The 27,972-nt window shown below is 35.2% G+C and overlaps 1 protein-coding gene across 2 annotated transcripts in view; it reads right to left on the bottom strand.

Moving 5' to 3' along the window:
• Window positions 1–24,107, bottom strand: part of LOC136032893 (ATP-binding cassette sub-family D member 2-like) — a 63,171-nt gene extending 39,064 nt beyond the window's left edge. Inside the window, exons 1-3 of one of the 2 annotated variants that reach the window (XM_065713327.1) lie at window positions 23,905–24,107; window positions 18,961–19,821; window positions 15,793–15,965 (exon numbers count right to left, since the gene is read on the bottom strand). In XM_065713327.1, the coding sequence (XP_065569399.1) occupies window positions 15,793–15,965; window positions 18,961–19,821; window positions 23,905–23,911 (1,041 nt within the window). In that variant the 5' untranslated portion in view covers window positions 23,912–24,107. Of the gene's footprint in view, window positions 1–15,792; window positions 15,966–18,960; window positions 19,822–23,759 lie in introns of both variants that reach the window. The other variant, XM_065713328.1, reaches the window with a different exon arrangement.
• Window positions 24,108–27,972: the final 3,865 nt, after the last annotated feature.

Genomic DNA, 27,972 nt, shown 5'->3' with positions numbered 1-27,972 from the left:
ACACAGGGACACAACTACAATGGCGCGTAACTAATATGGCGCGAAAAAAGCTAAAAAATGAAAAAACCTAAAAAGAAAAACTTAAAAAAAGGAAAAAAATAAAAAAGGTAAAAAACTAAAAAGAAAAAAGCACCGGGACACAAATGACGACAGGGACACATGGAATGTTCGATTAGCAATCACCATCAACAAAGCTCAAGGGCAATCATTAGAATAGTGAGGTACAGTACCAACACCACCAACATCCACCAACCCCACCAACAGCTAGTATTATAATCAGTTTCAGTGGATACAGCTGAAACCTAGTAAAGGACAAATTATAGTCAAGAATCATTACAGGGTTTATGTTATGATAAAGCAAAAGGTATGAGAAAAAAACTACAAAAACTTAGTAAATTGCAAAATATTTAGGATGTCTTAGGAACAATTTCACTTTATGATTATGTGAAAGAACAAACTATTGCCTGTAGTAATTATTAGTAAATAATGACCTCTAGTCTATATTAACTGAAATAATCAATTGAAAAGATAAATTGAAACAAATATCTTTTGAAAGTTGCTCATCTAAGATGTGTTATATAAAGGATCATCAATCATTAATAGGGATTACGCAAATTTATCGGTAACATGGCTGTAGAGATGGCTGAAATCCGGGTTGCAGCGGTAGCTTGCAATAAGACGTCACACAGTAAAAACCAAAATAGCCCATAACTCCTAAAACTAGAGTCAGATCAAAAAAAGAAGTAAACTATAAGAACCAGATTGTCCAATATGTTTCTATAGGAAACTCACTATCCCTTGGCTTGAATTACGAAGAAAACTCATTGGCTTGAAAAACAAGAATTACATAAAGGATCGGTATAGTTCCTTAGATAAAGATCAAGCCTCAATTTCAAAAGAAACAAAGACACTAGACAATGTCCATTGATGCAAAAGAAAAGTGCTGATTCAGAACTTAGAATTAGCTTGCACGGAACAGCTTTAATTCTTCAACGTCTATGACAACTTCTGTCAATGAAAATCAAAATTCCATCCCATGTTCTTATCGAAAATTTCAGTGAGAATGCTGACTTGTACAAATGAAATTTAGTAGGCAATCACATCACCTGTATGCAATCTTTTATGCATGTTCAAATAGCTCGATTCCAAAAAGTATATATTATGAACATCACACTTGAATGGTTTCTAGCTTGTATGCACTCTTTGATGCCTTTTCAAATTGCTTGATTGAGAAAAACATTTTCGGCATGTATCACACTTAAATGGTTTTTCACCTGTGTGCAATCTCTTATGTCTGGTCAAATTGCCTGAACCAGAAAAACATTTTCCGCATGTATCACACTTAAACGGTTTTTCACCTGTATGTACTCTTTGATGCCTTTTAAAACTATATGGGTGATTAAAGCTCTTTTTGCATATTTCACACTTAAATGGTTTCTCTCCTGAGTGTAATCTTTGATGGATATTCAAATTGCTCGAATTACGAAAATCCTTTTGGCATATAGTACACCTAAATAGTTTCTTGTCTCTATGCGCTCTTTCATGCTTATTCACAATGCTAGAGTGAGACAAGCATATATCTGATCCATTATGTACAATAATTCTGGTTACATCTTCAGGTGACATCTTTCAGCCGACGATTAGCGTAAAGTAACATAGCCGTGCTTTAGAAACCTAGGCTGTATAACGATCTGTGTATTTTTTTTCTCAATTGTAACTTTACCACCAAATGAAATATCATTAGGAGACGTAATTACTTAAATACTTTTGCTTCTCAGAAAGTCTCTTTGGTGAAATTCTGAAGGTTGATAAACTTTAGCGTTACATTCACGTAATCATAGGCAGCGCAATGGTGCGGCCTAAGTAAAGAGCGATGACGGCAAAACGCATAATTATTTTTGGTCTAAGGCCGGGGTACTTCGTATCCAAGGACTTGTCGTGGAAACTTCGAAAAGGACTCATTCTTGGAAATTAAAACGTGTAGTGCCATTTTTAATGGTACAAAAGTGATTGGAGAGCAACTACCCCCTTCCCAGGCCCACCATTTCCCCGAACAAACTCAATCAAAATGTTGAGATAGTCATTTTGCTTATCGTAGTTGAAATGTCTGGAAATTGTGCCTTTGAAGATGGTAGCCCCCACCCCACAGCCCCCAGGGCAAGGGTTGTAAGTTATGCCCTGGGGACATTTAAGGTTTATACAGCAACGGTGATCGTATAAACTTCGGAGCTGGCTTATTGGATTAATAATTGGAAGCTTAGAACACTTTTAGAGATTCAGAGTGATCAGAGGGCGGAGACCCCCCCCCCATATACAGAAACACATTGTATTTTCCCAAAATGCGTCTGACAGAAATTTTGAGATGGTCATTTATTGTCGCAGAAAGTTCTAAAAAGGCTCATTTGATTGGACATTGAAAGCGCTGGTATTCTTATACAGAAACACATTGTATTTTCCCAAAATGCGTGTGACAGAAATTTTGAGATGGTCATTTATTGTCGCAGAAAGTTCTAAAAGGGCTCGTTTGATCGGACGTTGAAAGCGCTGGTATTCTTTTTCATAGTCATAGGTGATTCAAGGGCCACTAATACCCCTCCCATCATTTCCCCAAACACATCCAATTAAAATGTTGAAATAGCCATTTTGTTCAACTTAATTCAAATGTCTGAAAATTATGTATGAAGATGATAACCCCCCGCCCCACAGTCCTAAGGGCAAGGATTATAAGTAATGCCCTGGTGGCCTATAAGGAATATTTAGAAAGGGTGGTCGTAAAAACTCTGGAATGGGCTCATTGGATTGGAAGTCAGATGTTCCAGTGCCCTTTTTAAGATCTAGAGTGATCAGAGGGTGGATAGCCCCCCCCCCCTCACACACACACACATCTTGTATTTTCCCCAAATGAATCTGATAGAAATTTTGAGACGGTTATTTGTTGTCGTGAAAAATTTGAAGAGAGCTTATTCAATCGGAAAATGAAAGAACGAGTGCTCTTTTTAATAGTGAAAAGTGATTGGTGGCCAACTAACCCCCATCCAACGCCCACCGTTTCATTAAATACACCCAATCAAAATTTTAGGATAGATTTCGCTCAACATAGTTGAAAGGTCACGAAATTGTGTCTTTAAGAATGACACGCCCCCCACAGTCCTCATCGTATATATGGTATAAATGGTAGTATCATCGTATAGATGGTGACGCAAAAGACACTTATCTTTAGATAAGATAATATATCACAAAATTATTTTAATTATTTTCTTTATAAAATCATCATAGGTAAAAATTTCCCATACCGGGAATCCGAGTTGCACTAGTAGCTAGCAACCTAGTAAGAGACGATCACTTCCAATACTAAGAAATATAATAGCCTATAGCTCCTAAAAATAGAATCAGATCAAAAAAGAAATGCACCATTAAAGCCATCTTGTCCGAAACTCCTATATAGGAGCCTTACTGTTCCTTGGCGTGAACAAAGAGGGAAAAATATTGGCTTGAAAATTAAGAAAAGTGGCTACGACCGCCACCAAAAACTTATCAACTGAATTTGATCTATCGAACTCCTGGTTAAACGGCCAGCACACGTCCACTACGCCAAGCTGTCCTTGCCAGTAAATTTCATCAAAATTGTGCATAAAATTCTGTATAACTGTAGTTTATAGACTGAAGTGTTATAAGAAATCACTATAAAGATGTCCATTCAACACACACTTATGTTTAGATAAGATGGTATAATACAAATTTATTTCAATTATTTTCATCAAGAAACCAACATAGGTAAAGATTTCCCATACCGAGAATCAAACTCGGGCCAACTCGGTGAGAGTCAGCTATCCTAACCACTAGACGATATAGGATACCCGGGTTGTAGCAGTAGTTATATGGGTTGCAGCGGTAGATAGCAACTTAGTAAGAGAGAATTGAGTCCAATACTATGAAATATAATAACCCATAGATCCTAAGAATATAGTCAAATCAAAACAAAACGACTTTATCAACCCAATTTGTGCAGCTCCCTGACAAGCCTAGCAATTTTCATCGTCCTAGCACGTCCAGAAGCACCAAACTCGCCAAGCACTGAACCCCACCACCTAACTCTCCCAAAGAGAGGGGATCCAGTCCGGTTACGTCAATCACGTATCTACAACATTTATAAGCATTTTCCAAGAATTACGGTTTCCTCCAACTCCCCCAATGTCAACAGATCTGGTCGTGATTTAAAATGAGAAATCTGAGACACGAGTTCCTTCTAAATATCAAAATTCATTAAGATCCGGTCACCCGTTCTTAAGTTAAAAATAGCTCTATTTTTCTATTTTTCCAAATTAACAACCCTCAGCTCTCCCAAAGGGAACGGATCCGTACCGATTATCTCACTCTCGTATCTATAACTTGTGCTTATTCTATCCATCAAGTTTCATCCCCATCTCTCCACTCTAAGCGTTTTCCAAGATTTCCGGTTTCCAAGATTTATGGCCCCCCCCCTCCAACCCTCTATGCCCCCGGATCCGATTCGAATTGAAAATGGAGCATCTGAGACACAAGGTTCTTCTGTATATCGAGTTTCATTAAGATCCAATCACCTATTCGTAAGATACCTCGATTTTCACGTTTTCCAAGAATTCTGGTTTCCCCCTCCAACTCCCTTCAATGTCACCTGATCTGGTCGGGATTTAAAATGAGAGTTCTAAAGCACAAGATCCTTCTATATATCAGATTTTATTAAGATCTGATCACCCGTTCGTAAGTTAAAAATACCTCATTTTTTCTAATTTTTCCGAATTACCCCCCACCCCCAACTCCACCAAAGAGAGCGGATCCGGTCCAGTTATGTCAGTCACTATCTTCGACTTGTGCTTATTCTTTCCACCAAGTTTCATCCTGATCTCTCCCCTTTAAGCGTTTTCCAAGATTTCCCCCCCCTAATGACACTGGATCCGGTCGGGATTTCAAATAAGATATCTGAGTTTCGAGGTCCTTCTAAATATGAAATTTAATTAAGGTCCGGTCACTCCTTCGTAAGTTAAAAATACCTCATGCTGCGCCTCTACAACACGTATGCAAGTTGCTAATTTTTAACTGCGTAAAGTTTTTTTTTTTTTTCTTTTTTTTTAGTTTTTTTTTTTTTTAGTTTGAATTGCAATTGTTTATCGCTTAAACGAAAATCACTTTTTTTTTTTTCTTTCTTTTTTTTTAATTGTTGATTGCTCGAACAAAAACCTCAGTAGATTTTTTAGAGAACAGAAGTACAGTAGATTACAAGAGGTGCAGACGTACAAACAAACAGTATATTTTTATATAGATAGATACATCGATTTCTTCATCACTGGAAATGATCTGTGCTCAGCTACCTACAGAGCCCAGTAATTAATCGGTTGCAAAGCCGATTAGCGTTATTCCTACTAGATGTCCTATTAGGAGCCACCTATTAGAACCATACCTCAGTCCACAGATACTTAGATCCTGGATGCAAATCTTGACTCCTTTTTTTTTATTATTTCAGCCCTATTTGCTCCCCCGTTCTAGGTAGTCAGCTAAACAAAGTCCCCTGGATTCTTATCTTTCATCCTATATAACGCTTTTCCAACATAATGCTTTTGTGTTCCTTTATCTGTCATAATGCTGCTCGGTGCGAGGAAACATCATTAAATCTATCTTCGGTCTTCCCAGAATAGATCAAGTAAAAAAAAAAAAAAAAAAAAAAAAAAAAAAAAAAAAAAAAAAAAAAAAAAAAAAAAAAAAAAAAAAAAAAAAAAAAAAACACCTTTCTGACTTAGCGCTAATGCAGATCTCTAGACGGATACTATAATGCTAAACACCCACAATCTCTTAGAATATCCTAATTTATTTTACTCAGCATACCAGTGAGCTTTGTCACCGTATACAGTCTTTATTTACCCTATTTTCGTCATGCAAAAACTTCTTACAGGTACATTATTCTTTGTGGTAGTTTATCTTACCTAAGGGTTCATCGGCAGCCAGGCAAAAATCTTTATTTCACCCGATTTCCCTTTGGAATTTCATCATAAATAATAAATCTATATCGTCTTTTGGTAGCTTTTATGTTTTTCGCTCTTAATTTATATACGGTGTTTCTTATTCATGATCCGATCCTGAATTGGTTTAATCTGTTTGCTCAGATTTCTCTGTAGTTAATTTTTTATTCCACTTCACTGCATTCTAGTGCATATTTTTTCTTTCAATATTTTCTATAACTTCAATACTGGGACTTCCGTATTAGCCAGTACACAATCGAGAAGTTTACCGAATGTAAGATCTAAGAAAACCGGTTTCACAACCACAAAGACAAATGACGGGTGATAGAATGCATTGGACTTATATAATTTGGGGCTATATATTTGCACAACAGGGGGAGAGCTGTAAGGTTTCTTAGTTCAACGACATGTCTTCTTATTCTTTATTAAATAAACTAAATGTTTATCTAAGGAAAGTAAAGAGTAATCAAACAGTTCGTGGTAACGAACTGTAGTAAGGAGCGACCCGGCTCAATAGTAACCAAAACTCTAAAAAATGGAATTTTGATACCAATAGCTACATCAAAAGAGTCGCATTTTAATGCTGGTTTTAAATATATAAGTTTCATCAAGTTTAAGTCTTACCCATCAAAAGTTACGAACCTGAGAAAATTTGCGTTATTTTAGAAAATAGGGGGAAACACCCCCTAAGAATCATAGAATCTTAACGAAAATCACACCATCAGATTCAGCGTATCAGAGAACCCTACTGTAGAAGTTTCGAGCTCCTATCTACAAAAATGTGGAATTTTGCATTTTTTGCCAGAAGGCAGATCACGGATGCGTGTTTATTTGTTTTTTGTTTTTTTTTTCCAGGGGTGATCGTATCGACCCAGTTGTCCTAGAATGTTGCAAGAGGGCTCATTCTAACGGAAATGAAAAGTTCTAGTGCCCTTTTTAAGTGACCAAAAAAATTGGAGGGCACCTAGGCCCCCTCCCACGCTAATTATTTTCCCGTTTTTTACTGTTTTAAAAAGAAGAATTGAGAGAAAGAGTCAAACTTTAGCGTAAAGAACGGGGCGTTGATGAGGAAGCAGCCTCTTTCATATACGAAGTAATTTCTGTGCGTTTTAAGTTTTAATGTCGCTCCTTACTTTCAGTTAAAAAAACTCGTTTTTTTTTTATTTTAAAGGTTGAAGCAAGGAAAAGTAGTTATATAATGAGTCAAACTTGAAACAAGCAGAAATTATTACAAATAAATAATTTTATTCGTAATAATTTCGAATATACGACCAGGGATCAAAATTACTGATGGGCCAGATTTAAACCTAGCAGAAATCGCCACAGATACAAGGAATAGGCTATAGCTGATGCCCTCCTCCAACTATTTTTGAATGATATAAGGTCAATTGCGCCTCACTCAAAGCAATAGATGTTTTAATATATATATATATATATATATATATATACTAGCTGTTGGGGTGGCGCTTCGCGCCACCCCAACACCTAGTTGGTGGGGGCGCTTCGCGCCCCCCCCAAGCCCCCCCGCGCGCGTAAGTCGTTACGCGCCATAATAGTTACGCGCCATTGTAGTTGTGTCCCTATGTCCCACCTGTGAATATAGATATATATATATATATATGGTTTTAACTACGTAAAACTTGCGAATATACAACATTCTTTGCTGTCCCATTGTCTTTGCATATAAATAGATTGTCAGGTTATCCCCCTGTTTCCCCCGGTGTCCCCGTTGTAGTTGTGTCCCTGTGTCCCGGTCGTCATTTATATTCCCTGTGTCCCGGGTCCCGGTCATCATTTGTATCCCGGTGTCCCGGTCTGTATATACATTCGTTTTTTAGTTTTGTTTTTCTCCTTTTTTTTTCCTTTTTTTTTCTTTTTTAGCTTATTTAGATTTTTAGATTTTTTAGTTTTTTTTATTAGTTTTTAGTTTTTATTTCTTTTTAGTTTTTTTGTCCCGGTCGTCATTTATATCCCCCTGTTTCCCCCGGTGTCCCCGTTGTAGTTGTGTCCCTGTGTCCCGGTCGTTATTTATATTCCCTGTGTCCCGGTCGTCATTTGTATCCCGGTGTACCGGTCTGTATATACATTCGTTTTTTAGTTTTGTTTTTCTCCTTTATTTTTTTCCTTTTTTTTTCTTTTTTAGTTTATTTAGATTTTTAGATTTTTTAGTTTTTTTATTAGTTTTTAGTTTTTTTTTTCTTTTTAGTTTTTTTGTAGTTTTTACCTTCTTTTTAGTTTTGTTAATTTTTTTTTTTACTTGTGTCCTGGTCGTCATTTATACTCCCTGTGTCCCGGTGCTTTGTTGATTGCTAATCGAACATTCCTTTTGTCCTGGTCGCTTTCTCTTTGAGTGTCGTCATTTATTTTTTTCTTTTTTAGTTCTTTTAGTTTTTACCTTTTTTAGTTTTTTTTTAGTTTTTAGTTTTTTTAGTTTTTTACCTTTATTTAGTTTTTTTAGTTTTTTAGCTTTTTTATTTTTTTTATTAGTTTTTAGTTTTTTTGTAGTTTTTGCCTTTTTTTTTAGTTTTTTGTCCTGGTCGCTTTCTCTTTGAGTGTCGTCATTTATTAGTTTTTTCCTTTTTTTTTTTAGTTTTTTATTGGTTTTTACCTTTATTTTAGCTTATTTTTCAGTTTTTTCCTTTTTTTTAGTTTTTTTTTATTTTTTATTTTTTTTAGTTTTTTACCTTTTTTTAGTTTTTTTAGTTTTTTTAGTTTTTTAGCTTTTTTACTTTTTTTATTAGTTTTTAGTTTTTTTTTGTAGTTTTTGCCTTTTTTTAGTTTTTTCAGTTTTTTTTTTAGTTTTTTATTGGTTTTTACCTTTATAGTTTTTTTAGTTTTTTAGCTTTTTTATTTTTTTTATTAGTTTTTAGTTTTTTTTGTAGTTTTTGCCTTTTTTTAGTTTTTTCAGTTTTGACGTCACCTAATCCAGTTTTTTCAGGTGACGTCACCTGACACATCCATCCACACATCCATCCATCCATCCATCCACAGACAACTTATTTTTATATATATAGATATATATATATATATATATATATATATATATATATATATATATATATATATATATATATATATATATATATATATATAGGAAATTTTCTGGAAGGCGTTTCCCTGGATTCATACACAAAATTCTTTTAATTTGTCTTTCTTTCTCTTTGAATGCATGGGGGAATTGTCTTGGGGGCATCTCGCATCTGTAAAATCATTTAAGGTTTCTGAATAATTTAAGACTATTTTACTGCGATTGCTAATAAAGCTTTTTAGTCATGCCATTTGCACATTTGATAACCACTTTTGCTATAAAAAAGAATAGACAGCATAATACAACGAGACACACAGTCACGCTTATTTGAGTCAGGTGGCAGCAATAAAGGACGTTGACACTATATTGGCAGCGTCATACACGGAAGCGCTGGCTACTTTTCAGAAGAACTGGCTACAAAGCAGTATTCAGCCGGAACGCGTGACGCATTTGCTCAATAATTTCACTGATAAACCAGATTCATAGACTGGATTATGTCGCAATAGACAACTAAGTCATAAAAGCACTAATAGGAGAAAAAAAATCTGTCACATACATAGCAAGGCACGTTGAAACTATTGCCAAATAGACCAATTAATGTTGATATTTTAATTCTTGTATTCAGAACCGAATAAAGAAGACTCACAGAAGGAGACTCAATTTGGGAGGGGGTATTTTTACCTTTTTTCGATATTTCAACTAAAATACCAAAAGAAAGCATTATTGAACAAAAATACCCAAAAAGCATTTTTTTTTATCCATGAGGAATAGAATCTAGGGGCACAAGCCTCCCTACACCCCTCTTCCAATTGACGACACTGACGTGTTGCGAATAACATTTCGGATTCGAAGATATGTATTAATGCTTGGGTACTTTTTTTTTTTTTACTTGCAAGGATAAATACTTGCCAATAATGACAACCAAAAGCTTTCGTTAATTCAAGAAAGTCGCGAAGTATTCTCCACGCAAATAAATCAGAGGGATCTCCACTTATACCGGGATTAATTAGTGACTGGCCTTTCGGGCTTTCGTACGAAATGGGCATATATATTACATTCTAAAATATTTCCAGTAAAAGGACTTGTCAAACTTTAGAGCAGTGGTTCCCAACCTATTTTGGGCCGTACCCCGCCGAGGCATTTCTAAAATCCTGATGTCTCTTCGTGATTTTTAAATTTTGTAACTCAAAATTTTACGTGTATTCATCTAAAGCAAGCTTAAAAGGCCAGTAACTTGGTACCTTTTTGGGGTCATCCTTTAGGCCATTGGTTTTCAAAATGTAGTACGCGTCCCCTTTGAGGGTTCGCAACAATTTTTAGGGGTACGCGGTCGGCCAACAAAAATATAAAACGACACGTAGCTCTAAAATTGGCAATTTTATTTATATTTTAGCTATAGTTTACTTAGTACCGGTAACTAAGAAGGGGAACCTAAAATGTACTGTGGGTAAAAAGGGGTATAGTGTATAAGTAAGTTTGAGAACCACTACTCTAAGGTACAGATTGAAAATATTACCTGTATGACGCCATCCACATAGAAATTATTTTTCTATTCATTAAGGTCCTAAAGAGTAGCGAGCCGAAGGGTGGAAGTTCTGCTCATGAACCACCGAAATATTGCCATGCCCCACCGGTGGGTATGTGCCCAACGTTGGAAATCACGACTTTAGAGTAAGGATTGAATGTTGAAGGAGGCGATAGACCCTCACATTTACAGGACAAACTTTATTAGCTTTCACTTTTGATGTCGCTTTTTACGATCAAAACTTATCAAACTTTTTAGTTTAATTTAATCAGGATTATAAATTGATCTTAAATATCTATTTGAACATAATATTTATAACCATCTTGTTTTTAATTGTTCATTATTTTCAGTGACCAAAAAAGCGATTTTATTATTTTACCCCCCCCCATATCAACAGACCAATCCTCCCCCCCCCTGCACTCACCTCATTCATAATTTGAAATTCTCAATTCATACTTGATGTGATATAGAAAGAAAAGAATAATCTATCTAGTTTTAAGCAAAGACCAGTCGAATGTTGGCCTGTTTTAACGTTCTTCGCGTCATAAATTATGTTATTGAAAGAGGTCCTTGAAGGCAAAAGCCGTTACTCAACTTTGATCCGAATGACGTTGAAACTTAATTTATTCTAACGCCGAAATGAAAAAAGATAAGGATAAACATTCTCCAGAGCCACTATAGTCAACGTTTTAGTTGTCGGGTCTTTTTAGCAGGGACAGGTAGCAAGCCTGTGGCCAAGCATTATGGCAGCTAGGATCAAACCCCGGGTTCAGTTTCGCCAAGCAGAGACCAATCCACTACGCTTAACACAATACTGACTCAAGAAAGATCAGACCCGGAATATATCTCGGTCACTTGTCCAGAGAATTGCTTTGGGTTGTTTTATTTTCCTCTGAGTTTTTTCTTCATCAGCCTGTGGATTTGGGGTACCTTTTATCTTTTAGTATCAGAAACACTAGCTAAAAGTTGTATTTGCATTGCTTAATATCCTAGAATAAGTTTCTGATAAACTCAACTTGCGAAACTCAACCAGGTGATATTCAATTCATGCAAAACTCATCCCATGCCAAATTCAATTGACACAAACCTCAACCCACACAAAAATTAACACACAAAAACCAACCAAATGAAACCCAACCTTTTAAAACCTAACACGCACAAAAACTAATCCATGCAAAATTAGACTGTAAGACAAATTGGGCGAGGGGGTGTACACAGCTACAGTTCTGAGGGCGTATTTGAGAGGGCTATGTTGACTATCATTCGGGTTGGACTTAGCTACTTGAAGTTTGTGTGTAAGGACTTCTATGAAGATTGAATTTTACTGGGAGAACATAATGGGTTTCTCTAGAATCAAAAATATTAAACAATCACGCAACATAAATCATCTGGGAAGGGAGGACAAAACCAACCTCCAAGTACAGCTTAGAAGTATATCTCCAGTATAGGGAGGCTGAAGTGTTTTTTTTTTCTAAAAAAAAGGAAAAATATTTCCCAACATGTATCTTCAAACAATCAATAGTTTAAAGTTTACCTCTATTGGAAGGAGTTACAAGTCGGTCGCAAGACGACAATGAAAATCGTTAAGGCAAATCTAGACTTAGGTAGACTTAGGTCAACAATTAGCTTAGGTGGCTAATTTTCTTTAATAATCCCTGAATGATTCTAATGGTATCAGGGTTCACTGTTTCACTGTTCATATAATGGCTTGCCATTTGGAAGAAAAGTATGAGCTATATCAATCTAAACGCTGAATAAGGAACAAGTTTTTAATCCATTCAAGAGTTGGAACTACCAATATAAATCCTATGAACCTCAACCGATTCAGGATAAAACTTTTACCTGGACTTCCAGGCTTAACCAATACGGAGTTAATTTTTAAAGGGAATCTTTTCTATTTGCTTTTAAATACTACTACTACTACTACTACTAACTCACTGCAGCACCAAGCCGCCTGAGGCCAACACAGCTACGCACGCTCCTCCTCCAACCTAATCTATTTAAAGCCTCCCTCTTTACATCCTCCCAGGAAGTTCCCATTTCCTTTAAATCTTTATTTATGACATCCTCCCAACCCAGACAAGGACGACCTGCTTTCCGTGTAGCCCCAGACGGTTGGCCAAAAAGGACAACCTTCGGTAATCTGTCATCCTTCATCAGTAGAACGTGGCCTAGCCATCTCAACCTTTCTTTCTTTATAGCCCCAGAAAGCGGGATTGAACCACACTTTTCGTACAACATACTGTTTGAAATACGGTCAGTCAGCCGGGTACCCAGAACAATCCGTAGACAATTTCTCTGGAAAACATCTAGTAAATTTTCATCTGCTTTTCGGAGTGCCCATGTTTCAGAGCCATATTTGACCACTGTCATCACTGTAGCTTCCAATATTCTAATCTTGGTTTGTAGACTTATCTTTCTATTCTTCCAAACTTTCTTTAACCGTGAAAAAACACCCTGAGGCTTAGCTATTCTACTTTTAACATCTTCACTGCTCCCACCATCTTTACTAATAATACTACCAAGGTCACTGAAGCTCCTAACCTGATCAATCTTTTCGTTACCTAATGTCGCCTGTTCATCTTCACTTATTCCTAGCCTTAGTGACTTAGTCTTCTTAACATTGATTTTCAAGCCTATTTTAGCACCCTGAACTCGTAAAACCTCTAAACATTCATTCATTTTGCTCACACTTTCATCTAATATACTTAAATCATCAGCATAATCTAAGTCCAGGGGCGTTCTTCCTCCCCATTTGATTCCATGGTCTCCAATTGCCTTTCCTATGCTCCTTAAGACGAAGTCCATCAAAATGATCCATATAAAGGGGGATAGATGACAACTCAAACTATGTCTAAGAGAAAAATGATGGTTTGACGAGGAGTGTCGGTCCAAAAGTCCCCCCTTAGGCCTCAAACACACTTGGCGCTTTTTAACAAGCGTTTTTTCGGCAGTTGCTACTCTAACGCGTACACACTGGGCGGTAAAATTCTACCGTCGCAAGATCAGTCGATCCTAACAGATCTGATAGACTGTAAATAGACGTGAAATCGTATATCAAGAGTTTATTTCATTCATAGCAGCGTATATAACATGAATAGAGAACAACTTCTTGCGTAAAGGTATTTTCGTATTCGTATTTCATATTCGTTTATTGAAATAGCTATCGTAGCACTCAAAAGTGAACGCTAAATTACGCTACTTTTACAATCACAAAATGGTCAGTAGTTAGATACACTTACGAAATATGGTGCAACTTTCAATTCACTTGTGAAATGCTCTTACGAAATATGGTACAAAGGAGTTTGGGAATCTGTTCGTACGGCACTTGACTGGTTCTAGTTTGTTGTAATGCCTAGTGTGTCTGCTGATTGATGCGGATGGTGGAAGTATGGATCGGTGCTTCTCGTTTGTTAATGGTGATTTCCCAAATTTCATTATTAGCTCATGTCTTCGATCGAATAAGGGGGGCAAATTCAAGAGCTCAAGGGCACTTTCGTAGCGGCTGAAACTGGGTCCAAGTATCGTCCTGGTAGCGCGTTTTTGAACATGTTCAACTTCATCTGCCACGTAAGCTGTGTTCTGAGTTTTGGGACCCCAAAACGGGAGAGCAATACTGGAGAAAAGGCCTGATGTAGGTTGTATACGCCAGCAGGAGCTGACGATCAGAGAAGCCTAACCTGTGCATACTTGTTAAACTCTGGATTGAGTAGTGACCTTTGTGCACAATATTGTCTACATGTAGCTTAAACGAGCAGTCACTTGCAAATGTTACGCCTGGATTAAATCGTAAAACTTTTGATTTCTTTCATTCACTTGTAGACTATTCGACTTACACTGGTTGTTGAAGTCTGTGAAGAAAGTTGGGTCAGACTGTTGCTTTGCTACTGCATTTTCGACTAGTCTATATATTTGAGAAGTACAGACAAGTCATCAACAAACTTGAAACGCTCTTCAAATTCTGCAAGGATAGGGTTGATGACGGCAAGTAATAAAGATCAGCTAATATCGTTCCTCGGGGGCATCCACAGGTTAGTTCGATTAAAGAGGAAGCAAAGAAAACAATGTAAAAAAATCGAAGGACCGGCCCCCCACCCTGCTACACATTGAAAGACCCATTGTGCATCTCCTCCCTATATTCGTATGAATTTATTATACGTACACGCATAGGGGACCAGTTAAACTAGAAGCTATTCTGAAAAGTAATAAGCAGAAAATTCCTCAATGTATATGAATCCAATTTTTTTTTAAATAGTATATAGTTCAGGGCACACAAATTGGATTAAAACTCATTTTTTTATGATAAATAGGCTATGTTTTTTTAGGGTCAAAGGTAGAGGCTAATTTGGCCTAGCACCCAAACACTTCAAACTTCCCTGAATTTCTGTGCAATTCCTACTCAAATTATCTACCTTTTTTTTTACAATTAACCCTCTCCCTTCACAGGAAAAGAAATTCATAAAAAAAAACATTCGCTAAATAACGCTAATTGTGTTTCGGGCCTTAGGGTAGAACTTGGGAGCAGCAAACGCAAAACGAGTATTAACGTAAAACAAGAAGTCCATTGCAATGAAAGGGGTCTAATTGCTAGTCTAAACGCAAAGGAATAATCCACAACAAAAACTCGGGTTGAATAGCTCTGATGAAACTAGTTGGTACAAACAAAGAGTCGAGAGTAAGCAAAAGAGCATCCTAGTGCTTGCGGTCTAAAAGTTAAAAACTCACGCACTGCAGTTTCCCCTTGGATTAAAAGGTGATGTTTAGTCAATCTCAAATTACAACGAATAGCAAAAAATGGAAATAAGTCAGATTGGTTCGAAAAGTCTAAACGTAACTAGCTCATAGATAGGTCACGCTGCCATGATACATCATACATCATGATACATCATTTTTGTTTATTTATAATACTCTGTACTTTATGTTTTTATACTTTTAGAGGGTAATAAAGTTCATTCATTCATTCATTCATACATCAAAACAATGAATTTCCGATAGCGCCAGTGGTTAGAACTAAGGTTCTTCGGATATACACGAATTTCGTTTCATAAAAGAAAACGGATACAATCTTTAATCATAAACGTACAGCTTACATTAGTGAGCAATTATGGCTATAGAAGAAGAAAAAAGCACTTAATATATGAATGAAAATGAAGGCAAAAATGAAATATATTTACAAGGTGATCCCAGAGACTCCCAAGAACCATTTTAGTTTTAAAACAGACCGAGCGAGAAAAGTAAACACTTGCCTTATGCCCACCATAGAATGCGATTTCTTCTGCATTTGTAATTATCCTTGAATGAATATAACGTAGATATCCTTTTTTGGCAGCTTCTTCAGCGACCAATTTTCCAAACTTAGGAGAGGTCATTTTCAATATTTGCCCAGTAAGAATTATGACACCACCAGTTAGAATTGGACCTTGTGAATTAAGAAAAGCTAATTAGAAGGTGAAGCAGAGATCAGACTGTAAAGTTAAAATACTTTACAAAATGAAACTAAGAACTAAAATAAAAGAAGTTGGACAAACCTAACAACAGAACAAGAGTCCAAAAAAGAAGAAAAGTGAATTAGCAAATACCTTCGCATAATCACTGAGCATCAAAAAAGCCAGCCAAAAACGAAAATTTCAAAATCAAAACACGTAATATCGATAGGCCCATCTGTCCTTTATATGCTTAACAGTGTAAGATGATAGAAAAGATACAAAATTACTCTAGAATTCACTAATTTGATATCAACATCAAATCGGGCGTTTAATACTGCAATTCCCCTCCTTCTGAATACAAACTCAATGTTCTTTAAGAGTCTTGAACTAAACTTCTTTATGACCCAGTAAAGAGGAATCAAACTGAACCTCTAAACTGGGTAGCGCATTCACCTCCTGATCTTGCTCTAAGGGTGTTACCCCCCCCCCCCAAAAAAAAAATAGTGTGCTAAAAACGAACTCCTATTTAATCTCCCCTGCCCCCTTTTTATGACAAAAATTGACTTGAGGTGGAAATCAAAGGCTATAGATTTTACGTATTTTCTCCTTTTTTTGCATAGACGTTTATTACAGCATTTATACTGCAATATGCATAAGAATTTAATAACTTGGCTATGTAGAGAAGAAGGCTCTACCATAAAGTGGGGTATACACTATTTCAAATAATAAAGGACGTTTAACAAGACAAACACATAAAAAAAGGAACACCTAAAGCAATAAAAGAAAGAAAAAAGGAAATATTGAGAACTTCAACAGGAAGACAGGTAAAAGATTGTAAAGGAAGTCAACAAGAAAATAGAATATACGGTACTGCCTTGAATAGTCTCATAAGACATATGCCAAACCACAAGCAACACAAACTAATTACCCCTAATCAGCAAACCAAGCAATGGATTTTACTGTACAATGAAATACAATTTGAGGAATTTAATGCAGATAGTAGTTACAGGCAGAGTGAGCTCTTCCAGGGACCTGGTTGGCTCATTTTAGAACAATTTTTTGAAAGGGAAGCTAACTATACTATTTTAAACTAAACTATTTTAGTTAGTAAGCTGAAGCAAAAAGTAGAAACCAGCCCCGATTAATAATGTAGTAGATTTTTTCAACTTTAGTTTTATTTCTATACTTGAGGGGAGGGGGGGATATTAGCAAAAAGAGTATTTAGAAAAGGAAATTACCTGTGAGCATATTAGCAAATGCTAACCTTAATATTCATTCTGTTTAGTTTGGTGGATCGAATTGATTGAATATATATTTCTATCGCTAAAGTGTCAGGGTGAGTTTCTTCAAAATGATGTAGTCAAAAAGACCATTTGAGTTAACGAGTCTTTGATGGCTCAAGTATGTGATAAACTATGAACGGAGCAACAGTACAGTCGAAGTCAAGTCGCAGTATATCGTCCTATTGAAAGAAAAAGAGTATAAAAGGAAGATTAAGATAGGAATACGTGGTAAATAAAACATATTCTCAATATCAGTACAACTCGTCATGGCGATAGTGATAATAGCTATAGTCACAAGAGCCGTCTTGGTAGCACCCTAACGTAAACATCTGGGTAAAGTCATAGCTGCACAACCGTCAAAGTTGGTGGGGGGGGGGGGATTTTAAGTGGTACTGGTATGAAACATACAAAAGAGATTCAGGACACCATTTTTTCTGGAATGAAACAGGGACGGATTCTTCGGACGATCTACAGGGAATTCCAGCTTCTTATTCCACCTTCTTCTACATGTGTACAAATACACATAGTGTTTTTTTTTTTCCATAGTATATGTCTATAATAAAACAAAACTAAGCTAAAAACGAAAAGAAAGTTGATTGCAGAGATTTTATCAGGTTTGGGGAGAAAGATAATAGCTAATACAAGTCCAGTCAACCTTGCCCATTATGAGTCAGCCCAAAAATCTTGACAATCATTTAGTTCTATGACTATTTACCTAAGTTCTGCTCTAGGATGGACGGATGATAGACTATCAATCAACAAGTGAAAATGACATCATTTTTTACAATCCTGAAAAAGGCTTATCCCAGCTTTGCCTCTCACTCAGACTATCTGTCTTAGCCTTTTCTCCAATGACCCAAGGCTTGATGTCAGCAACTTGATTTTAATTGATAATAGTCATGGGGTTGAAATCTTCTTTTGAGATGCAAGATAAATAAAGAGGAATATGTGGGAGAGCAGGTTCTTTGGACTATCTTGAAGTGAATTATAGTGTCTTTTTACCCTCCCTCCCTGCTTCCCTATATGTGGAAATATATACATGGTGGTGTTGTTTTTTGTGGGTTTTTTATTTACCATAGAAAATAAAACTACGTTAAAAACTAAAAAAGCTTTTGTAGTTGTTTTTCTTGTGTCTAAAAAAGGTAAATGCTCCTTTAAAAGTTCAAATCATTCATATCTTAGATTAAATAGGACCTAAAATTCAACGAAATCAAATTTTACAAGCCAAAAACCAATTAAATCAAGAAAGTTTCTCTGGCAAAGATTCCGTTGTGGGAAACTATCTAATATCTCTGCCTATACACTCAATCTCAAAGTTTAGACTCAACCAAAGGCTCCATAGGAGCATTTTTTTTTTCAATTGTGAAGATAAAATTTAGATTAAAATTTCAAATAATCTCTACATTGATATAGTGAGTACCTTTTCGTCTAGAATTCTGTCAGAAATTTGTTACTACTGCATATTCTTCACGTGGAATTTATTTGGCAAGGTTTCATTACAAGACCACTACAAGAGAGCAATGGAGAACAGAACGTGATTCATTGGGTCTTTTCTTTCTTGTGAGAAAAATTGACAGAGAATTAAAATGAGAGATTTACAGAGAAATAAGAGAATTGAATTAAAACGAAGAAAACGCAGAGAAAGGAAAAAATAGAAGTAAAAGGCAAAAAAGAGAAAAAGGATAGTGAGGGTACAAACTCTTACCATGCAATGTTGAAGAGCCCATTCCTTTGGCAAGTCTATATAATGAGAAGCTAATAAGTAGTATATCCAATAAAGGTTTAGTAATATGTGAATAAAGATGAGCCACAGAAGACGTAAAGGATGAAACATCATCAGTCAGGCAATGATCAGCATTTTCGATTCTGCCATCAAGATTTGATACTCTGTAGTAAGTCTGATCCTTCAAATAAGATCTATAGGCATACTTGACAAGTCTTGTTCGAAAGGCTAAAGCCAATTTAGTTTCTAAGAATCGTATCATAGAATTGATAAAAGTAGCTGGAACTGCAACACCAAGCCAGTAGAGTAGCATCATGCCAAACTTATGAATATCCTGACGGACAATATATTTCACCATGCGTCCTTCTAGTGCTGCAACATATATAGATATGAATGTTCTTGCTACCAATGTTGCGGTATGTGATGTAAGTAATGCAGTTTCTTTAGTCCATAGTCCAGGTATCATGATCCTTAATAACTTTCTAAGCTGTATAAAAAACTCTTTATTGACAGCAGGACCTTGTTTTTTGGTTGTTGCCTCCTTCTGAAGCTTTTTTAAAAACGCTTCATCAACACCAATATTTGACTCTTTTTCAGCATTTTCATCACCAATTGTTTCATGGACAAGCTCACTTAAAGCTCTTGGCTTATTTGCAGACTTCAGCTTCTCTTCTACAGATTGCTGAAACTGCCTTTCATCTAGTTTCTTTTTTAAATCTTTACCAACTTTTAGTAGATACAGCGTTACAATAAAGCAATAGAAGCTCCTGTTGACAGTCTGAGGGGTTACATTTAAGGCATTTGCTAATCCCTGTGAGAATTTAGATGCTGTAGCGGGCATTTCTAAAAGAAAAAGTTAACATTATAAAAATGCCATGTATATTTCTGCTTTCTTTTTTCAATGATAGGTTTAAAATACTATCAATGTAAAATTATTTAAATAATAAATCAGATTTATTCAAACAGTTCTTTAATTGGTATATCACTTGGAAAACAGTCCACATTGCAAGAGCCCTGCATACATTTCTTGCCTTTTTTTTTACCAGCATCATGTTTCAAAAAAGAAAAGCTGTTTAAAAAAAAAAGTTTAAGATGTTTCATGCTATAGTATATAATACTGGATATTGTTGTAGGAGGGCATCAGAGAATCGTCCATGCAGTCTTTGCTTCCAGTACACACAGTCACATGTACAACCTCCCACATCTAAAGAAACCCTGTTAGTGAAAAAAAGGCTGGGAAAGTAAAAAAAAAAATCCCTATTGACCACTCTTGGCTATTGACAGCTCTGGCTAAAACGATGCTGATGTTTTAAAGCAAAAGGGATATTTTCGACTATATTCTTACAAGGTTTGCTAAAATTTTCAACATATTGTCCTTCAAAGGACTGAGGTCTTTGCTGAAGTGATAGTTTACTGTCCAACTACTGGGAATTCTTACACTAAAGGCTATCACCCTTTACAAGAAAACACTATAGGCTAATAAAAAATTTCTTATTTTATAATTTGTAGAAATGGCAAAGGTTTAGAATAGCCGCTCTTCAAAAGGAGACCCACTAGAACAAAAAGAGAGACGTTTTCAGATTGCTAATTTTAAGGTTTTGTTTGTATTTTTCTAAATCTGTTCCCATTCTACTTTGTGTCCCATATAGCCCCATTAATATATTAATTGATGAAAACTGATTCGAAACACATAAAATGGGAGGGGGGAAATGAAATAGCCTATGATTCATTGGTAATTCCTGTATGGTATATTATAAATTAAGAATTCCATCCTTTTTTTTTGGTTAGTTTATATAAGACAATGGCTATATGAGACCATAAGAAGGGGGCTGTGGCAGGTATGGAAAAAGTTCTTATAAAAAGTTTTATAAGCACAACTTGTGTTTTGACAGCTTTTCTTTTAGCAAAAAGTATTTTTATATGTAAAACTAGCATTTTCAGACAAAATCTGCCAATAAATTTGAAACTTGCCAAGTAGCATTGCTACTATGCTACCCACTTATTGCACAGTGGGGCTGGAGATGAATTATCAAAATGCAAAGAAAGACAAAAAAATGACATTAAATTAGCATACAAAAAAAGTCTCTCTTCTTGTTCTAGCATGCCTCCTTCAAGAGAGGTGCTATTCTAGACCTATACCTAATAAAGATCTAGTTGAGGAACTTCTTGCTATCTTGAATAGAGATTAATTTATGTGAATGAAACTTTCAGGAATGAATGCAGGGTCCAAAATATGTAGCTATCTTGAAATGCCCCCTAGACCCCATTTTGCCCCCCCCCCTCCTCCCAGTTTAAATTCAGCATCTTCAAAAATATGATTAGAACTATGATAGGCCTACCTATCATAGTCAGTTTTTTGTGAATTCAAGCATTCACAGAAACAAATCAGTTCTCTTTAGTAGGCTATACCTTTCCCTTTATGGTATTATATGGCTCATTTTTTCCTTTTTCAGTGTCATTTTCACTTGACATGGGAAAGTTCACTCCAAGTTTGCCCACCTCCCTTGGGTTTTGATAAAATTATACCACTGGCTAAGCCTGCTATTCATGAAAGACAAAGGCTGTTGTGGAAAAAGTGGGGTAGCATAGTAGCAATGCTACTTGGCAGTTAGCATGGCCTAGTAAAATTTGTTTTCAGAATTGGTAGCTTTTGGAATTCTGTCAAATTCTGCCACTGCCAACTTTAGAACCTCTTCTATACCTGGACAAAGGTGAACTTGGTGTGTTCATCAGTCATGGAATAACATATTTACCTAGACAAAGGCCCTTATCGAGAATTTTACCACAATGAGGGAGCCCAATAGTGCTACTCTTTGTTTTTATAGTATTTGCTTCTAAGACAGGGCTTTCATCTAGGGCAGTTGTTGGCAAAACGCTGCTCCAGAGCTGCATGTGACTCTGGCACAAATATCCACAGAAGGCCCAATAGTATTCTCAATAAAAATATAAACTTAATATAATTTTTTTTTTTTTTTAAATAAGCACACAGCATACCAAAGATCTGAAACTGGTTTCAGTTTTATTAATAGGAGCTGATAATTCTTGTGACATATGTGATACAGCAAATGTTTCACTTTTCGTAAGATTTATGTCTCATTAAGGCCCAAAAGGAAAACTTTTAGGACTGTTACTGCTCAAAGGTCAGAACCATGAGAAGATATCACAAGTATTGTAATTGATTGTATGGATAAGTATCATATTCTTCTTAAGCACCATATAATTTGTGTTGATTTCAATAAACAATTTTAAGTAAGAAAAAAAGATTGTTGCATGGGCATAATTTGCCATGGGTTGGGGGGGAGGGGGCAACTGTCTCCTTCAGACCTTAGTTTGTCCCCCCCCCCCACAGCTGAAATATAGTTTATGAAAAAATCTAAGCCTGCATAATTCAAGTATCCTAAGAAACAGGTCAGTTTCCTTTAGTAGCCTATATATTTCCCTTTATGGTAATACATAGATCATTTCTCAGTTTCCACTGTGATTTTAACTTGATTTGGGGGAATTGACTCAAACTTTGCAGATACACAAATAAACAACAGTCCTAATCCAGAGACATCAATTCCTTGGACAACCAGAGAAAACTTAGTTATTGGCAAAAAATTCTTCAACACACTATTTGAAGATCTCAAACAAGTGGTAGCCCTATGCAGACTCTGGTAGTCTTTCAAGTCATGCTACAAGCTATCAGAGGTTAAAGTCAGTCCATATTGACAGAGTATAAGGTATCTGCAAATTATTGGAAGTGCAGAAATAATAAGTCAATTGCTCAAGAATAAAAGATATATTACCACATAGGGTAGCAGGAAGCTGACCATCTAAGCTCAAAATTGAAAGAAGCACAAGAAAAAATAAAGGGACATAAAGTCTGGCAAGGGCTTATGTAGGAAATGGTTCATTTCATGTATAAAAGTCCTTGCTTTATCATATAGTTTATTGATTAGAACTTGGAAGTATGCAAAAAATTAAAAACAACAACACACAAACCTTACTGACTCAAACTTTATGTGGAGATGTAAGCATATTGTTTGCACAAATATTTATTAAGCATTAAATTCAGTTTTATTTGGTGTAGGCTCCTACTTATTTACCTTAAATTGCAGCTTGGAGTAATCTAAGGATTGTTCCTTGTAGAAACTCCAGAGTTGATAATACATGACACATAGTTGAATATGTACACTTGACTGGTGGTTTGATGTTGCTGATTTGAGTGCTTCCCAGTTATACTTCCATTCTTTTGTTGACTATTTGTTGTCAAGATGGTTCTTAAAGCTGTCTGTGGTTTGGGCAGCAATGGTATCTGGCAGTAATTTGTTCCAGAGGTTGGCAACACAGTTGGTAAGAAAATGGGTGCATTGCTGCTTTGAGGAGAAATGCCTGGTAACTGCAAGTTATGTCCCCTTGTACAAGAGTCCTGAGATGCCAGAGGAAGAAGATCAGGAAGTACCTTTGAATTAATGAGTTTATGAACCAGAATGGCATCACCCTGTCTTCTTCTATAAACCACAGTAGGGAGTTTCAGCTTGCATAGCCTGTAGGGTAAGGGAGCTCATTTAGCTCCCTTACCATTATTAGCATTATTTATTGCAAAAAGTTTACTAAACAATCTAGGGTACCAAGATGGTTAGTCTATGAACCTACTAAGTCTGTGATAGGCTACCTGTACTTACTTAGCATGAAAATGCACTACCCTATGCTTTCTGAGCAGATCAAAATTTAGCATAAATAGCACACCATTAGGCCTAGTTGTTGGGCTATTCAAGTAATAATTAGTCTTGGCCTACCTGGCAATGTGTTTTCCCACAAGATTTCTCTCAAACAACCCTAGGTGATGTTTATTGGGCTATAACTAAGCGCTTTATGCTGTTGCCCGCGATGGCTATTTAGGCTTCCTTAACAAGTATTTTCTGCTGCTTGTGAAAATCTTACCCTTCATTCACTTTTTTCCACCAGCACCAAATCTATAAAAGTAGCCGGGTGAATTGCTTAATCCACGAAAAAAACAAGATTGATTAGATTGCAAGTCACCAATCTTTTTCTAGTCTATGACTAAGTTTAAAGAAATAGAACATATCTTAAAACAAAACATGTTGATTGCTCTCATTATTTAAAATGACTGAAACATTGCTGCCAAGTTTCATTGATATTCAGAAATGTAACAATCTCCGCCTGGCAAAATACCAAAATTTTGCCAATTAGTAAACCATTTCAAGCATCGCGTGAATAAAGCCCTGTCTTCGTTAAGCACGTGAGAGCATTTGGACCATGAACTTCAGTTAACTATAGTTGAACTGTCGTCAAGATTTTACCCTCCGAAGTCACAGCTATTCTAACCCTTTCACCGTCAAACTTTTGTTGAATTTTTTTAATTCTTCCTACCGAGTATTCAGCACATATTCAGTCGATGTTTATGCATGGATTTTAGAGTCTTTGACAAAGGTGGTCTAAGGCTGTTTGAAAAGGAATCCATTTAAGTTTCTTTGAGAATCGTTGGAATTCTTGCAAAAATCATAAGTTACAAATGGCAGATAAGGACGACATATCTCCTGAAAATACTGTTTGTTGTTTTATTGTACACTACTCAGTTGGTCCTATAGTCGTGAGCATGCCGCACTCGTAAACAGACTAACATCTTACCATATTTTATTTTGGCTTTTTAAAGTGAACTCGCATATTTTTCTTTAGATTTTTTTTTTTTGCTTCGGTTTCTATTGGTGCTCGTTAAGGCTCAAAATCCAAATGAGGTGCAGTCAACATGGCTTTGTTCCATAAAAGTCAAGTCTGGTCAACAAGAACTGTTTTCAATCGGCCATTTTCCTGAAAAAGCCACAATGGAGATACATCTTTCCTTTTTTATGAAGTGAATCGCCGGAGTGAAGGCAAACGCATTGACCAATTGATATTCTTCTTCATAGAGTGGATCTACATCGTCTATATTTCATAGGAGTGTCGTGGTCAAGTTAACTACTGAAGTTCATAATCCGAATGCACTAACTAACTTTATTGCGGCTTTTTAAAGTAAATTTACACTTTTTTCCTTACACTTTTCACGTAGCTTCAATCTCAAGTGGTGCTCTTTGAGGCTCAAAAGGCAAATGAGGTGCAGTCAAATGACTTCGTTCCATTAGAAGTCAAGTCTGGTGAACAAAAAACTGTTTTCACTCGGCCATCTTTTCCTGAAAAAACCATAATGAAGACATAACTTTCCTTTTTTAAAGTGAAATGTGGGAGTGACGCCAACCGCGATGACCAATTAATATTCTTCTTCATTGGGTGGATCTACACCCGCACCGTCCATATTTCATAAATTTGTTGTAGTCCAGTAAACTTTGTAGTTTATAATCAGAACGCACTAAATGTCTTTATTGTGGCTTTTTAAAGTGAAGTCTTATGTTTTTCTTTACATTTTCATATACCTTCAGTCTTTATTGGTGCTCTTTAAGGCTACAAAGGCAAATTTGGTTCAGTCAAAATCGCTCTGTTTAATAAAAAGTTAAGTCTGGTGAAAAAAAAAGTTTTCACTCAGCAATCTTTGCCTAAAAGAGCCATAATGGAGACATGGTTTTTCTTTTTTTCAAGTTAAACGTGGGAGTGACGCCAAACGCAATGACCAATTAATATTCTTCTTCATAGGGTGGATCTAAACTGTCCATATATTGTAAAATTGTTGATATTTCCACAGTATCTTGGTCAACTGCGCATTAAGAAGCCATATGAAGATATGGCTTAACAATAACAAAACTTCTCCTTTTATTTGGCATTTAATAAAGGAAGGAAATCACTTCAAAACTCAAATATTCTAGTGATATTTAATAAGAGTTAAGTGGGCATAAATTCTCTTTGAGACAGTTTTCCGCCTTTTTACATTAGATCTGTTCCGTCGTTTTGTTTTTTCTTGAAATTTTCTTTTCAGTTTCAATATAAATTGAATCTATTTAAAGGGGGGTAGCTGCTATATTTGCAAGTGCCAGCATCAAGATTCAATTATTTTGTATTTACACTTGATCCTCTGGATTTCAAAATCGCAACACGAATTTCACATTGAACTGCAAAAAAAATAAAAATAAAAAAAAATCCACCAGCATTATAAAATTGTAATGCAAGGACTTCACCTTTTCCCTCGACGACCTAAAATTTCCTAGCAGATTAGTTTGGATTAGTGGTCTTATTTTTTCAGTATTATCAGAAATTGTAAAATACCTGTAAAACAATTTGAGACTTTACGACAAACAATCACAAGCAAATTATTTAAAAAAGAAAGGCTTTTTTAATTTTAGATTAACTCTTTTTTTTAGCATGAAACGTTGGCAAAAATCAAGTGACGATGATGTAAGGGGATCTATTTCTAATCAATGCAAATACAGTAAACAGGAAAATGATCAGTTGTAAGACACGAACGAATCTGATTTTAATTTTTTCATTGAAGTCGGCTTGCGGAAAAATAGAATACTTCTTCCTTTAGGGTCTCGAAAATCGTAAGTAAAACTTAACATGCTTTGCATTGGAAGTTAAATCAAATTTGGCATGAGCAAAATTGAAAAATATCAAATGATAAAGAAGACATTTGATCATGGAAAATTCAGTTCAAAGCAACCCATGCTAAAATTTGTCTTTTTTTTACTGTTTTTAATATTTGGTTACTGACGACTTATACTTACTTACGACACGACTGCCTGTCCATGGATTATTCTTTATGGCTGATTGTGTATGGCTATGCTGTTTGACCTATGTGATTGTATGGATGAGTAGGGCTAAGGCCTCATTCAAGTGCTGATCTATATTAATTACTAATGTAGGAAAACAGTCTTTCTTTTCTCCTTCTGTATTCCTTTTTTTATTATTTTGCATTGGTGATTTCTTTTTTCATTATATATACATATATATATATATATATATATATATATATATATATATATATATATATATATATATAATATATATATATATATATATATATATATATATATATATCTATCTATATATATAAAAATAAGTTGTCTGTGGATGGATGGATGGATGTGTCAGGTGACGTCACCTGAAAAAACTGGATCAGGTGACGTCAAAACTGAAAAAACTAAAAAAAGGCAAAAACTACAAAAAAAACTAAAAACTAATAAAAAAAATAAAAAAGCTAAAAAACTAAAAAAACTATAAAGGTAAAAACCAATAAAAAACTAAAAAAAAAAACTGAAAAAACTAAAAAAAGGCAAAAACTACAAAAAAAACTAAAAACTAATAAAAAAAGTAAAAAAGCTAAAAAACTAAAAAAACTAAAAAAAGGTAAAAAACTAAAAAAAATAAAAAATAAAAAAAAACTAAAAAAAAGGAAAAAACTGAAAAATAAGCTAAAATAAAGGTAAAAACCAATAAAAAACTAAAAAAAAAAAGGAAAAAACTAATAAATGACGACACTCAAAGAGAAAAAAAAGGCAAAAACTACAAAAAAAACTAAAAACTAATAAAAAAAATAAAAAAGCTAAAAAACTAAAAAAACTAAAAAAAGGCAAAAACTACAAAAAAAACTAAAAACTAATAAAAAAGCTAAAAAACTAAAAAAACTAAAAAAAAGGCAAAAACTACAAAAAAACTAAAAACTAATAAAAAAAATAAAAAAGCTAAAAAACTAAAAAAAAACTAAAAAAACTAAAAAAAGGTAAAAAACTAAAAAAACTAAAAACTAAAAAAAACTAAAAAAGGTAAAAACTAAAAGAACTAAAAAAGAAAAAAATAAATGACGACACTCAAAGAGAAAGCGACCAGGACAAAAGGAATGTTCGATTAGCAATCAACAAAGCACCGGGACACAGGGAGTATAAATGACGACCCGGGGGAAACAGGGGGATATAAATGACGACCGGGACAAAAAAACTAAAAAGAAAAAAAAACTAAAAACTAATAAAAAAACTAAAAAATCTAAAAATCTAAATAAGCTAAAAAAGAAAAAAAAAGGAAAAAAATAAAGGAGAAAAACAAAACTAAAAAACGAATGTATATACA

This window comes from Artemia franciscana, chromosome 11 (assembly GCF_032884065.1).
Source record: "Artemia franciscana chromosome 11, ASM3288406v1, whole genome shotgun sequence".
Taxonomy (NCBI): Eukaryota; Metazoa; Arthropoda; class Branchiopoda; order Anostraca; family Artemiidae; genus Artemia; species Artemia franciscana.
This window is presented reverse-complemented; position numbering and strand designations above follow the sequence as displayed.